General features: G+C 37.4%; 1 protein-coding gene across 2 annotated transcripts in view; it reads left to right on the plus strand.

Annotated features, from left to right (window-relative positions):
* Window positions 1–15328, plus strand: part of JMY (junction mediating and regulatory protein, p53 cofactor) — a 71392-nt gene that overhangs the window by 18879 nt on the left and 37185 nt on the right. For both annotated transcript variants that reach the window (XM_081231296.1, XM_081231297.1), the window contains exon 2: window positions 9353–9526. In XM_081231296.1, the coding sequence (XP_081087422.1) occupies window positions 9353–9526 (174 nt within the window). The remainder of the gene's footprint in view (window positions 1–9352; window positions 9527–15328) is intronic.

Here is a 15328-nt window from a genome sequence, read left to right on the forward strand (position 1 = left end):
TTTTGTGTATGGTGTTAGGAAGTGTTCTAATTTCATTCTTTTACATGTAGCTGTCCAGTTTTCCCAGCACCACCTATTGGAAGAGGCTGTCTTTTCTCCATTGTATATTTTTGCCTCCTTTATCAAAGATAAGGTGATCATATGTGTGTGGGTTTATCTCTGGGCTTTCTGTCCTGTTCCACAGATCTATATTTCTGGTTTTGTTCCAGTACCATACTGTCTTAATTACTGTCGCTTTGTAGTATAGTCTGAAGTCAGGGAGCCTGATTGCTGCAGCTCCATTATTCTTTCTCAAGATTGCTTTGGCTATTTGGGGTCTTTTGTGTTTCCATACAAATTGTGAATTTTTTTGTTCTAGTTCTGTGAAAAATGCCATTGGTTGTTTGATAGGGATTGCATTGAATCTGTAGATTGCTTTGGGTAGTATAGTCATTTTCACAACCCAAGTGATTTTCCAACCCAAGAACATGGTATATCTCTCCATCTGTTCGTATCATCTTCAATTTCTTTCATCAGTGTCTTATAGTTTTCTGCATACAGGTCTTTTGTCTCCTTAGGTAGGTTAATTCCTAGATTTTTGAATTCTTTTGTTGCAGTGGTAAATGGGAGTGTTTCCTTAATTTCTCTTTCAGATTTTTCATCACTAATGTATAAGAATGCAAGAGATTTCTGTGCATTAATTTTGTATCCTGCTATTTTACCAAATGCATTGATTAGCTCTAGTAGTTTTCTGGTAGCGTCTTTAGGATTCTCTACGTATGGTATCATGTCATCTGCAAACAGTGACAGCTTTACTTCTTCTTTTCCGATTTGGATTCCTTTTGTTTCTTTTTCTTCTCTGATTGCTGTGGCTAAAACTTCCAGAACTATGTTGAATAAGAGTGGTGAGAATGGGCAACCTTCTCTTGTTCCTGATGGTTTCAGTTTTTCACCACTGAGAATGGTGTTGGCTCTGGGTTTGTCATATATGGCCTTTTTTATGTTGAGGTAAGTTCCCTCTATGTCTACTTTCTGGAGGGTTTTTATCATAAATGGGTGTTGAATTTTGTCGAAAGCTTTTTCTGCATCTATTGAGATGATCGTATGGTTTTTCTCCTTCAGTTTGTTAATATGGTGTATCGCATTGATTGATTTGAGTATATTGAAGAATCCTTGCATTCCTGGAATAAACCCCACTTGATCATGGTGTATGATCCTTTTAATGTGATGTTGGATTCTGTTTGCTACTGTTTTGTTGAGCATTTTTGCATCTATGTTCATCAATGATATTGGCCTGTAGTTTTCTTTCTTTGTGACATCTTTGTCTGGTTTTGGTATCAGGGTATGGTGGCCTTGTAGAATGAGTTTGGGAGTGTTCTTCCCTCTGCTATACTTTGGAAGAGTTTTGAGAAGGATAGCCATTAGCTCTTCTCTAAATGCTAGAATTTGCCTGTGAAGCCATCTGGTCCTGGGCTTTTGTTTGTTGGAAGATTTTTAATGACAGTTTCAATTTCAGTGCTTGTGATTGGTCTGTTTATATTTTCTGTTTCTTCCTGGTTCAGTCTCAGAAGGTGCATTTCTAAGAATTTGTCCATTTCTTCCAGGTTGTCCATTTTATTGGCATAGAGTTACTTGTAGTAATCTCTCATGATCCTTTGTATTTCTGAAGTGTCAGTTGTTATTTCTCCTTTTTTATTTCTATTGATTTGAGTCTTCTCGCTTTTTTTCTTGATCAGTCTGGCTAATGTTTTATCAATTTTGTTTATCTTCTCAAAGAACCAGCTTTTACTTTTGTTGATCTTTGCTATCGTTTCCTTCATTTCTTTTTCATTTATTTCTGATCTCATCTTTATGATTTCTTTTCTTCTGCTAATTTTGGGGGTTCTTTTTGGTTCTTCTTTCCTCTACTTGCTTTAGGTGTAAGGTTAGGTTGTTTATTTGAGATGTTTCTTGTTTGTTGGGGTAGGATTGTATTGCTATAAACTTCCCTCTTAGAACTGCTTTTGCTGCATCCCCTAGGTTTTGGGTTGTCGTGTTTTCATTGTCAGTTCTTTCTAGGAATTTTTTGATTTCCTCAGTCATCTCTTGGTTATTAAGTAGTGTATTGTTTAGCCTCCATGTGTTTGTAGTTTTTACAGATTTTTTCCTGTAATTGATAACTAGTCTCATAGCGTTTTGGTCGGAAAAGATACTTGACGCGATTTCAATTTTCTTAAATTTACCAAGGCTTGATTTGTGACCCAAGATATGATCTATCCTGGAGAATGTTCCGTGAGCACTTGAGAGGAAAGTGTGATATGCTGTTTTTGGACAGAATGTCCTATAAATATCAGTTAAGTCCATCTTGTTTCATGTATCATTTAAAGCTTGTGTTTCCTCATTTATTTTCATTTTGGATGATCTGTCCATTGGTGAAAGTGGTGTGTTAAAGTCTCCTACTATTGTGTTACTGTCGATTTCCCCTTTTTTGGCTGTTAGCATTTGTCTTATGTATCGAGGTGCTCCTATGTTGGCTGCATAAATCTTTACGATTCTTATATTTCTTGGATTGATCCCTTGATCATTATGTAGTGTCCTCCTTTGTCTCTTGTATTAGTCTTTAAAGTCTATTTTGTCTGATAAGAGAATTGCTACTCCAGCTTTCTTTTGATTTTCATTTGCATGGAGTATCTTTTTCCATCCCCTCACTTTCAGTCGGTATGGGTCCTTAGGTCTGAAGTGGGTCTCTTGTAGACAGCATATGTATGGGTCTTGTTTTTGTTTCCAGTCAGCCAGTCTGTGTCTTTTGGTTGGAGCATTTAACCCATTTACATTTAAGGTAATTATAGGTATGTATGTTTCTATTACCGTTTTCTTAATTGTTTTGGGTTTGTTATTGTAAGTCTTTTCCTTCTGTTGTGTTTCCTGCCTAGAGAAGTTCCTTTAGCGTTTGTTGTGGAGCTGGGTTGGTGGTGCTGAATTCTCTTAGCTTTTGCTTATCTGTAAAGGTTTTAATTTGTCCATCGAATCTGAATGAGATCCTTGCTGGGTAGAGTATTCTTGGCTGTGGGTTTTTCCCTTTCATCACTTTAAACATGTCCTGCCACTCCCTTTGGGCTTGCAGAGTTTCTGCTGAAAGATCAGCTGTTAACCTTTTGGGGATTCCCTTGTGTGTTAATTATTGCTTTTCCCTTGCTGCTTTTAATATTTTTCTTTGTATTTAATTTTTGATAGTTTGATTAATATGTGTCTTGGCATGTTTCTCCTTGGGTTTATCCTGTATGGGACTCTGCGCTTCTTGGACTTGATTATTTCCTTACCCATATTAGGGAAGTTTTTAACTAAAACCTCTTCAAATATTTTCTCAGTCCCTTTCTTTTTCTCTTCCTCTTTTTGGGACCCCAGTAACTCGAATGTTGGTGCGTTTAATGTTTTCCCACCGGTCTCTGAGATTGGCCTCAATTCTTTTCATTCTTTTCTCTTTATTTTGTTCTGCGGTAGTTATTTTACTATTTTATCTTCCAGGTTACTTATCCGTTCTCCTGCCTCAGTTATTCTGCTGTTGATTCCTTTTAGAGAAAATTTTTAATTTCATTTATTGTGTTGTTCATCATTGTTTGCTCTTTAGTTCTTCTAGGCCCTTGTTAAACATTTCTTATGTTTTCTCCATTCTATTTCCAAGATTTTGGGTCATTACTGTCATTACTCTGAATTGTTTTTCAGGTAGACTGCCTATTTCCTCTTCATTTGTTTGTTCTGGTGGGTTTTTACCTTGCTCCTTCATCTGTGTATTTCTCTGTTTTCTCATTTTGCTTAACTTACTGTGTTGGGGTCTCTGTTTCCCAGGCTGCAGGTTTGTAGTTCCCATTGATTTTGGTGTCTGCTCCCAGAGGGTAAGGTTGGTTCAGTGGGTTGTGTAGACTTCCTGGTGTAGGGGACTGGTACCTGTGTTCTGGTGGATGAGGCTGGATGTTGTCTTTCTGGTGGGCAAGACCACGTCCGGTGGTGTGTCTTGGGGTGTCTGTGAACTTGTTATGATTTTAGGCAGCCTCTATGCTAATGGATGGGGTTGTGTTCCTGTCTTGCTAGTTGTTTGGCATAGGTTGTCCAGCACTGTAGCTTGCTGGTTGTTGAGTGGAGCTGGGTCTTAGCGTTGAGATGGAGATCTCTGGGAGAGCTTTCACTGTTTGATATTATGTGCGGCCGGGAGGTCTCTGGTGGACCATAATCCTGAACTTGGCTCTCCCACCTCAGAGGCTCAGGCCTGCCACCTGGCCAGAGCACCAAGACCCTGTCAGCCACACGGCTCAGAAGAAAAGGGAGACAAAAAAAGAAAGAAAGAAATTTCATTAATTAATTAAATAAAATAAAGTCATTAAAACAAAAAATTATTTTAAAAAAAAGTAATAGAAAAAAGAAAAGAACGGAAGAGAGCAACTAAACCAAAAAACAAATCCACCGATGATAACAAGCGCTAAAAACTATACTAAAAAGAAACAATGGATGGTCATAACCCTAGGACAAATGGCAAAAGCAAAGCTATACAGAGAAAATCACACAAAGAAGCATACACATACACACTCACAAAAAGAGAAAAAAGAAAATTTTATATATATATATATATATATATATATATATAAATTAAAAAAGGAAGAGAGCAACCAAATCAGTAAACAAATCTACCAATGATAATAAGCTGTAAATACTAAACTAAGATAAACATATAACCAGAAACAAATTAGATGCAGAAAGCAAACCCCAAGTCTACAGTTGCTCCCAAAGTCCACCGCCTAAATTTTGGGATGATTTGTTGTCTGTTCAGGTATTCCACAGATGCAGGGTACATCAGGTTGATTGTGGAGATTTAATTCGCTGCTCCTGAGGCTGCTTGGAGAAATTTCCCTTTCTCTTCTTTGTTCACTTAGCTCCTGCGGTTTAGCTTTGGATTTGGTCCCGCCTCTGTGGGTAGGTCACCTGAGGGTGTCTTTTGGGAAGTCAGGTCTTCTGGCAGCATTCAGTTGGTGTTCTGTAGGAGTTGTTCCACATGTAGATGTAGTTTTGATGTGTTTGTGGGGAGGAAGGTGATCTCCACATCTTATACGCCACCATCTTGAAGGCACCCCCTCCATGTGAACTTTAAAATTGGCCTTTTCTTATGCCATGAAAGTGTGAAGAAGTTGTTTTATTACCATGTGAAATTTATAGATTAGTGAGAATTGATATTTTTATTTTTACTCCTCCATTTATTTACTTACTTTTTTTGTACCTTAACATTTTATTTACATGGCTCTTAAAAGGTTTAAGTTTATTCCTAGGTATTTTTCTGTTTTGTTGCAGATGGAATCCTGGCTGGTTGTTTTGTATTTAATATGAAAGGGGCTGTTGGTTTCTGCATGTAAATTATAACACCTTGCTGAATTCTATTTCTCTTGTGATTTTTCAGTTTATTCTAAATTGGGATTCTCAATTGCTAGTTTTTAAATTAGTAGATAGAATTCTGTCAAAAGAACTGGAATGTCTTCATGATCATTTCACTGTTTCTTTGTAGTAGTAAAAGGCTAAATTCTAATTTTAAAAAAAGTAAACACATCAGATTGAAGGGAGTTAATTTGATGATTTTAATGGCCATCGCTTTTATTTTTTGTTTGTTTTTTAGTTTTTTGTTTATTCTTATTTATTTATTTATTTAATGTATTTGCCAGGGGTTGGGGGTGGGTTATTGCTTTTAAACATCCAGTTTCCTTGAATGGCCCATGTGTTAGAGCTAAGATCCTGGCCAGGCCTGGAGGTAAGGCCAGGCTGACTTTGTCCCTTTGTACCCGTCTTCTTTTTTTTTTTTTTTTTAAACAGGATTTTCTTTTTCTTTTTGTTTTTTTGTTTTTTTGGGCCACTTTGGGTCTTTGTTGCTGCATGTGGGCTTTCTCTCTAGTTGTGGTGAGCAGAGGCTACTCTTGGTTGCAGTGCACGGGCTTCTCATTGCGGTGGCTTGTTGCGGAGCATGGGCTCTAGGTGCTGGGGCTTCAGTAGTTGCAGCATGCGGGCTTCAGTAGTTGCAGCACACGGGCTTCAGTAGTTGTGGCTCATGGGCTCTAGAGCGTAGGCTCAGTAGTTGTAGCATACGGGCTTAGTTGCTCCGTGGCATGTGGGATCTTCCTGGACCGGGGATTGAACCTGTGTCCCCTGCATTGGCAGGCGGAATCTTAACCACTGCACCACCAGGGAAAGTCCCTGTACCTGTCTTCTAAAGATGAAGATCGTTCTGGGGTTGGCTTCAGTAGTAACTTTTTTTCGTTCTGAGGTTGGCTTCAGTAGTAACTTTGTTTTTTAGATTAGCTAAAAATGCTTTAATGGGGAACTGAACTATGAGAAATGGGAGTTTTGGCTTAATTTTAGTCTGAATAGTGGTAATTGAGCTAAAATAAAATAATACTTAAATAGTAAGAGGAAGAGTGAGGGGGGGAAAATGATTTTAGATCCAGGAAAAAAAATGTTACATACCGTAATTCTACAGTTTTCAGTTTGAAAATTCAGTTTGAAAATGGACTACATAATTTGTAAATTTACAGAGACTTTTGCCTCATGTTGTAGTTAATGTGGCCATATATGGCGTTTACTGAAGCAGTGCTTCTGAAACTTTGCATACTCATCACTCATTCTGATTCTGGGGGTCTGGAGTGGGCTCTGAGGTTCTATATTTCTAACAAGTAATCAGATGATGCTGATCCCAGACCATACTTCAAGTAACCAGGTACTAAATGACCATGACTTTAATACGGTTATTTAGATAAGTTTAACTTTGTAAACTAAAAATCAAACAGGTCCCACTGATCAAATGCATCATTCTTTTTTTCTACTTCATCATTGGTTTCACTGCTTATTAGAATGTGCTGCATTTACAGACTTAATGTGATGTCCTGCTCACTAATGTGTACCCTCTACCCCAGGGAGCACGGCAGTCTGCCACCCCCGTTCTCCCATCCCGGATTCAAATGTGTGACACTTTTTACTCATGTGATTTCTCCAGACTGGGTTGCTCTTCTTCACCTGTCTAGCACTTCCCATCCTTCGAGACCCAGTTCAAATCCTAGCTTTAGAACATCTTTTTCAGCTGCTTTAGCCCACTATGAACCGTGATTGTCTTCTACAATCAGTATTTTACTTACATGTCTGTTTGTTCGTTTCCCTAGTTAGACTGTAGACTTCTTAAAGACAAGGTTTATCTTGGACATTTTGCATTCCCTTCATGACCTCTCCTCATGGATATCTAAAAAACACTTTGGACACAGTGTCTCTGAATCCGTAATTTTTGCCTCTAAAAACCTGTTTCTATTCCTGTGTTCTTTGTGTCAATGAATACCAAAGACCTTAGGGTAAAGAGAAAATCCAGTCTTTCATCAAGTCCTGTTAATTTTATCTCCAAAGCATTTCTTAAATCTTTGCTTTTCTCTTCCTCCCATCTAGGCTTACATGGACTGACACAGGAGATTATGAACTGATCTATCTGCATCCACTCTGGTGCCCCTTCTCACCACTGTAGTATAACTCAGGTTTACCATGTATGTTAGTGTCTCCAGAATTGTCTTTCATTATGTTCCCTTTCTCTGTTTACTCCAGTTTGTAAACCTTATTTTTTATGGTATCCAGGGATATGCCCTTCTGTCTTTCTGACCCAGTCTTCCCTTTACACTTTGCCTAGTTTACCCCTTTTTATCCTTCAGAATAAAAGTCAAGATTCCCTTACTTAGGAAAGTATTTATTCCCTAATGCTTCCCTGGAACCAGAGAGGTTTTTGAAGGAAAAACAAAACAACAACAGTCCTTTTATGGCATCTCTTTACTTTTGGCGTAAAGCAAGATCCCACTTGGTCTGGCCTTCTGTCTGCATCTGTAAATTATTTATGTGTTATCTGTTGTTAAAATCCCTGATGTTTGGGCTTCCCTGGTGGCGCAGTGGTTGAGAGTCCGCCTGCCAATGCAGGGGACACGGGTTCGTGCCCCGGTCTGGGAAGATCCCACATGCCGCGGAGCGGCTGGGCCCATGAGCCATGGCTGCTGAGCCTGCGCGTCCGGAGCCTGTGCTCCGCAACGGGAGAGGCCACAACAGTGAGAGGCCCGCGTACTGCAAGAAAAAAAAAAAAAAATCCCTGATGTTTGAATTGATTCTCTGTCTTCTAGTGGACCTCTATTAAAAACAAACAACATAATTCAAAAAGAGTCATATACCAAAATGTTCATTGCAGCTCTATTTACAATAGCTCTATTTACAATAGATGGAAACAACCTAAGTGTCCATCATCGGATGAATGGATAAAGAAGATGTGGCACGTATATACAATGGAATATTACTCAGCCATAAAAAGAAACGAAATTGAGCTATTTGTAGTGATGTGGATAGACCTAGAGTCTGTCATACAGAGTGAAGTAAGTCAGAAAGAGAAAGACAAATACCATATGCTAACACATGTATATGGAATTTAAGAAAAAAAAATGTCATGAAGAACCTAGGGGTAAAACAGGAATAAAGACACAGACCTACTTGCGAATGGACTTGAGGATATGGGGAGGGGGAAGGGTAAGCTGTGACAAAGCGAGAGAGAGGCATGGACATATATACACTACCAAACGTAAGGTAGATAGCTAGTGGGAAGCAGCCGCATAGCACAGGGAGATCAGATGGGTGCTTTGTGATCGCCTGGAGGGGTGGGTGGGAGGGAGGGAGATGCAAGAGGGAAGGGATATGGGAACATATGTATATGTATAACTGATTCACTTTGTTATAAAGCAGAAACTAACACACCATTGTGAAGCAATTATGCTCCAATAAAGTTGTAAAACAAACAAACAAACAACAAGCAAAACCAACCTACCGAAAACTACTTGTTAACAAAGCAGAAAGATATTGTTTGATTGGTCTGATCACCTTAAAACAGTAGGGCTTAACAGGGAGGAAAGGAAAATCAGTGTTAATTGGATATTACGGATTTATTTTTAATGATTCTTGGTTTTATTAAAAAAATAAAAAGCATGCATACAGTGAAATGTAAAACTATGTCTTTAAATAGGTTTGCTATCATTTAAAAGTTAATAGACTGTTTTATCACTTTCAGGTTTATAGAAAAATTTTAAGAGTTAAGGGTAGGCAGGTAGTATGGAATTCCAGAAAATGCAGAGAACAGGAATAATATGGTGACAGTAGTTAGAAAAGGGTGTTTTAGGATATGGTCTTGTAGTAAGACACCTAAGGCATAGAGATAAGTGATGAAAGCAATTAGTGCTCCTCATTCTCTTTAATTCTGCATTTCAGAGTTCCAAGGTCCTGAGATGACAGGGAGTTTGCAAGTTTTATAGGCTATTACAGTTGGATTTCTTTGTAGTGAAATTTTCTTGTTCCACAGCTCTTGGATAAGCACAAGAATACAGAGAGCATGGTAGAGCTTCTGGACTTGTATCAGATGGAGGATGAAGCCTACAGCAGCCTTGCAGAAGCCACAACTGAACTCTATCAGTATTTACTACAGCCATTCCGAGACATGCGAGAACTTGCCATGCTACGAAGACAGCAGATCAAGGTATTTTTTTTTTAATCTAAATAGTAACCTGCCTGTTTCATAGTTCTCAGCGTGGCTGGCTATACATTTTAATTATTAGAGGAGTTTTTATAAATGTAGATATCTGATCCATTGTCCCCAGAGAGTCTAGTTTGGTAGTTTTGTGATACATAGAGCCTGAACACCTCATTTTAAAAGCATCTGAAAAGGTGACTTTGCTGAGTAGCCAGGGCTGAGAAAAGCCTAGAAAATTTGTAAATACATTGAGATTCCCATCTTTCCCCCTTTCCTGTGCTTTTTTTCCCCTCTCCATCTACTCCTGTCTCCCTTTTAATGTTTTGGGTATTATCTAGTCTTAGACTTCTTTAATAGGAGTTTTGAGAACGTTTGTTTTGGGAAGACCTTGTTTTGAAAGTTACAAGGCATTAATGATACAGCTTTAAAATTCATGACATTTGACTTTTGTGTGTAAAATATATATTTCTTTTTTTGAGGCAAGTGTTAAGGGTTTGGTTTTATAGCTGACCTCAAATCAGTGTTGCTGTGTTTAATTCACATGGAAATATTGCTGAACTAGGATATTAAACTTCTTGTGCATTAATGCGTGAATTTGGAACATTATTTATGAAATTTATATCTGGGAAATTGCCACTTATTCTGAAAACTTTATGCTTGGGGCAAGAATGAGTAGTATAATATTTGAAAAATTATTACAAGGTAAAGCATGTCTGTCTTTTTCCCTTTACTAATGAGTCAAGATATGGAGCAACACAGACTGTCACATAATTGACACACTCTCCTTTATTAATACTTTTGAAAAATACTGGGTTGTTAAGTCAGTTTTATCATAAACTTGGCATTTTGGGTAAAATGGTAACTAGTAACTAAGAATTTTTAGACACTACAGTTTCCTCCAATTTTAAAAAATGAACTATAGATATTTGTCCATTGAAAACTTGATTGGAAGGCTAGGGATGAACTGGATGATATACATGGAGGCCCCATCTACTTCTAAACTAAGCTGCAGTGTTTAGCTGAGATAATCTATATACAGCTTAACGCTGATTATCAGAATCTATGTGAATTTTTGCTTTCGTATTATATCATGGTTTGTATTGAGTATTAACATTAGCAAATGGATTGAACCTTCTTGTCAGGCTGTATTGCCCACTAGTGTCACTTATTACTCCATTTTTTTCCCCTGGGAAGCAGAGTATAGGTGAGGAGGAACAGACAACATATTTCTTAAACTGTTAACATTTTCAAAGGTAAAAATCGTATTTTACTGCATTGCCCCTCAAATGCCCCATCAACTATGATGATGAGCTAGTAAGAGAATGAACAAATTTGTGCCAAAAAATTCTACAACGTAGATGAAATGGATACACTTCTTAGAGAAATACAAATTGTCAAAATAGAGTCAAGAAAAAATAGAAAACATTTGGTAGCTCTATATTAATAAAGTTGAATTCATAATTTAAAACCTTCTCACAAAGAAAACTCCAGGGCCAGGTAAAGGATCATTGGAGGATTTAAAAGAGGGAACACTTCCCAACTCATTTTTGAGGCCAGCATTATCCAAATCAAACGACATTATAGAAAAAAAGAAAACTACAGATAAATATCCCTCATGAATGTAGATGCAATAATCCTTAACATAATATTGAAAAATAGGATTCAATAATATACTGTGATTAGGGTTTATCTTAGAAAGGCAAGATTGGTTTAACATTACAAAAACTAATCAATGTAACTCACCATATTATTGATAAAGGAAAAAAATCAACATGTCTGGGTGCAGAAATGCACTTGATAAAAAGTTCATTGCCCATCCATGGTAAAATCTCAGCAACCTAGGAAGAGAAGGGAACTTCTTTGAGCTGATAAAGGGTATGTATGGAAAGCCTATCTAACATCATACATGATGGTGAATGACTGAATTCTTCCCCCACTAAGATTGGTAACTAGGTAAGATTGTCTGCTCCCGCAGCTTTTATTCAGTATTTCTCTGGAGTTTGTCGCCAGTTCAATAAAGCAAAAAAAAAAAAAAAGGGCGTATATAAATTAGAAAAAAAGTAAAGCTTTCTTTATTTGTAGATCATGTGATCACACATGTAAAAAAAATTAAGAATCTAAAAAAGCTACTGGAAATAATCTGTAAGTTTAGTTACAAGGTCAGTATTAAAGATTCAATTGCATTTTCTATCTTCCAGAAATGAAGTTAAAATCAAAATTTTTTAAATGCCTTTTACATTAGTATCTCTGAACATGAAATGTTTAGGGATAAATTTTATAAAATATATGAAAGGACTATATACTGAAAAATTATAAGACTTTGCTGAGAAAAATTAAAGCATACCTAAATAAATGGGAGATAGACCATGTTAATAGATTGGAAGATAATCTATTAACAATAATCAGTAATGTTTAGATGTCAGTTCTCAACTGATCTATAGATTCAAATTAATATTCCAGTAGGGTGTTTTTTTTTTTAAACTAACCAGCCAATTATAAAATAGCTAGAGAAATCCAGACATTGTGGTGATAGTACAGGATAGACGTGTAAATGAATGGAACTAAACAGAATCCAGAAATAAACCTGTGGTTATATAGTCAATTAGTTTTCTACAAAGGTGACAAGGCAATTCAGTGGGGGGAAAGAATAGTCTTATCAACAAATGGTGCTAGAAGTGGATACCCGTATAGAAATAATGAAGTCCAGCCTTCCTTATCTTATACCATACACAAAAATTAATTTGAAATACATCTTAGACCCAAACATAAAGCTCATAGTATAAAACTTTTATAACAAAACTAGGAAGTTTTTACAGTCTTTCAGAAGGAAAGGCAAAGGTTTTTTAGATAGGATGCAGAAAACTTCAGCTAAAAAAAAAAAAAGATAAAATTGGACTTCATTAAAATTAAATACTTTTGCTATTTTAAAGATTAAGAAAATGAGGAGGCCACACACTGAGAGAAAATAACTTGTAATACATCTGAAAAAGGAACTGTACAACTCAGTAAGACAAAACCCCAAAATTTTCAGTATGAGCTAAATATTTTAAAAGACACAAAGAAATGGCTAATAATCACATGTGAAGATGCTCAACATACTCATCTAGGAGATCCAAATTGGTACCACAGTGAGATACTGTTACACACCCATTGAAGTGAGTATAATGAAAAAATTCTGGCCCTCCAAGGGCTAGTGAGGGTGTAGAGTAACTGGACTTTTCATGCATTGCTAACAGAATTGTAAAGTGGTACAACCACTTTGGAAAACAGTTGGGCACTTTCTTCAAAAGTTAAACATATATGGTTGATCTTTGAACAACCCTTGGGTGTGGTTCCAGGACCCGCCAGTGATACCAAAATTTTCAGATGCTTAAGTCCCAAAGTGGCTTTCCAGATCGTGGTTCCCCATCCGTGGATTCAACCAACAGCAGATCTTGTAGCACTGTAATATTTATGGGGAAAAAAATCTGCATGTAAGTGGACTCATGCAGTTCAAATCCATGTTGTTCAAGGGTCAACTGTACAATACCTTACAACTCAGCTGTTTGTCTCTTAGTTACTTATACAAGAGAAACGAAAACATCTGTTCACAAAAAAGACTTACATACCAGTGTTCGTGTCAACTGTATTCCTGGTAGCCCCAAACTGGGACAACCCAAATAACCATCGACAGGTGAATGGATAAACAAAATGTGATATTTCCACATAGTAGAATAATATTCAGCAAAGCAAAGGAATTAACCATTGATAGACACAACAACACAGACACATGTCAAAGTCATGCTAAGTTGAAGCCATATACAGGAGGGTATGTATATACCCTCCTGTATATGTGTGAAGGTATGGATGGCAAAGCAGTGCGAGAAGGTATGGATGGCAAAGTAGTACGAGAATATTTTGGAGGTGACGGAAATGTTTTGTATCATGATTGTGATGGTTGTTTCTTGGGTGTATACAGCAATCAAAACTCATCAAATTGAACACTTTAGATGGATTTACTTGAACACAGTGTATGTAAATTAAATCCTGATTAAATAGCTTATAAAAAATTGTGCTGAGCAAAAGATGCCAGACAAACTGTGCCTCCAGTTACATGGAATTCTAGAAGATTGTCCTAAACAGCTGTTGCCTGGGGTGGGGGTGGGGAGATCCACTGAGAGGAAGCAGATGTAACAGAATCCTTTGGGGAGATTGATGTGCTTTAAATCTTGATTATGGTGCCTGTATCACAGGTATATATATTTGTCAAAATTTACACTTAAAACAGGTACATTTTGTTGTATGTAAATTATAACTCAGATGATTTTTTAAAAGAAAAATGAGCAGTATGTACAAGTTTATGTAGAGACGCAAAATGAGGTGATCACCATTGCCTGAAGATATACGGAAAAAGGGGGATGATCAAGCTTCACCACTGAAGAATAAGAATTCAGTAGGAAGTGAGTACGTATGTCTGTATTGGAGATTGGAATTGAGAATATTCCAGATAGATATATAAAAACAGGAATGGTATAGTGAACAGGCATAATACTAGGGTTTTTAGTCACAATAAGTTACTCAAACATTACTGAATCACCAACCCAGCACCATGAGTGGAGGCCAATAAGTGGCATGGCTGGGATTGAAACACATGTTTGACTGCAAAGCCTGCTCTTTTAGTTATACCATAGGGTGTGAATTGTTTGATACGCCTCTGTCTAAGGATTTGTAGGAGAGGAATGATGGTCAGGGGCTAGAATGTTATCTCATCCTGGGGAATTTGACCTTTATTCTTTAGCCTCTTTAAAATACACACCCCTTTCGGAAGCTCCCAGACTCTAATACGCTGGTTCTTAAAATGTGACCCCCAGACGAGGAAATTCAGTATCACCTAGAGCCTTGTTAGAAATACAGATTCTTAGGCCTCACCTCAGATCTCCTTTGCTGAAACTCTAGGGAGAAGCTCAGCAATCTTTGTTTTAACAAGTCTTCCCGGTAATTCTGATATGAAGTTTGAGAACCACATGTCTAATAAAATTTGAAACAGCTAAGGGATGGAGCACACTAAATTCAGTTACATTCTCTCTGGGCCCCAGTTTTTTCATCCATAAAATGAGATTTAAACTATGTGATCCTTGGGAAATTCCCTGGTGGTCCAGTGGTTAGGACTTTCACTGCCGGGGCCCAGGTTCAATCCCTAGTTGGGGAACTAAGATCCTGCAAGCTGCGTGGCGTGATCAAATAAAAAAAAAAGCTTAAATAAATAAATAAAAATAAATAAACTAGATGATCATCTAGATTTTTAGGCCCAGTGTCTTAATGAGTCAGGGTTAGCGAGTTGACCTACTGATAGTCTTCCTGGATTAACTATAAGCACTTCAGACACGTTGTCCAACTTATTTCTAATGATTTGCTGAAAGTACATAAGCTAGAAACTAGAAGACACCCTCAGCTTTTCCCTCCCCTTTGTAGCCAGTCATGTAATTTTGCAATTCAGCTGTCTTCTAGTTGAAACTTGAACGTGCTCTTCTTCCTCCACCCTTCCCCAGGACCAGGCAAATCTATAGGTGTCTTTGTGTGAAATAGAAAAAGTCACCCACCTCCACCCTTATTCCAGCAGACAAATGGACATATGCAGCAGTATGCATGGCTTGGCAAACCCCCTGGTTTTGTTCAGGGTGCAATTTTTACACCATTGGACCACTATATACTCTACCACGTACACTATGAAATATATAGTGCTACCACTATACATTAAGGTACTTACCTCTTACCTGAACTATTTTTTCCTTTGGTTTCCTTGTCTTTAGATGTCTCTTACCTTCAAAA

This window comes from Mesoplodon bidens (assembly GCF_964165515.1).
Source record: "Mesoplodon bidens genome assembly, chromosome: 4".
In the NCBI taxonomy this organism is placed as follows: Eukaryota; Metazoa; Chordata; class Mammalia; order Artiodactyla; family Ziphiidae; genus Mesoplodon; species Mesoplodon bidens.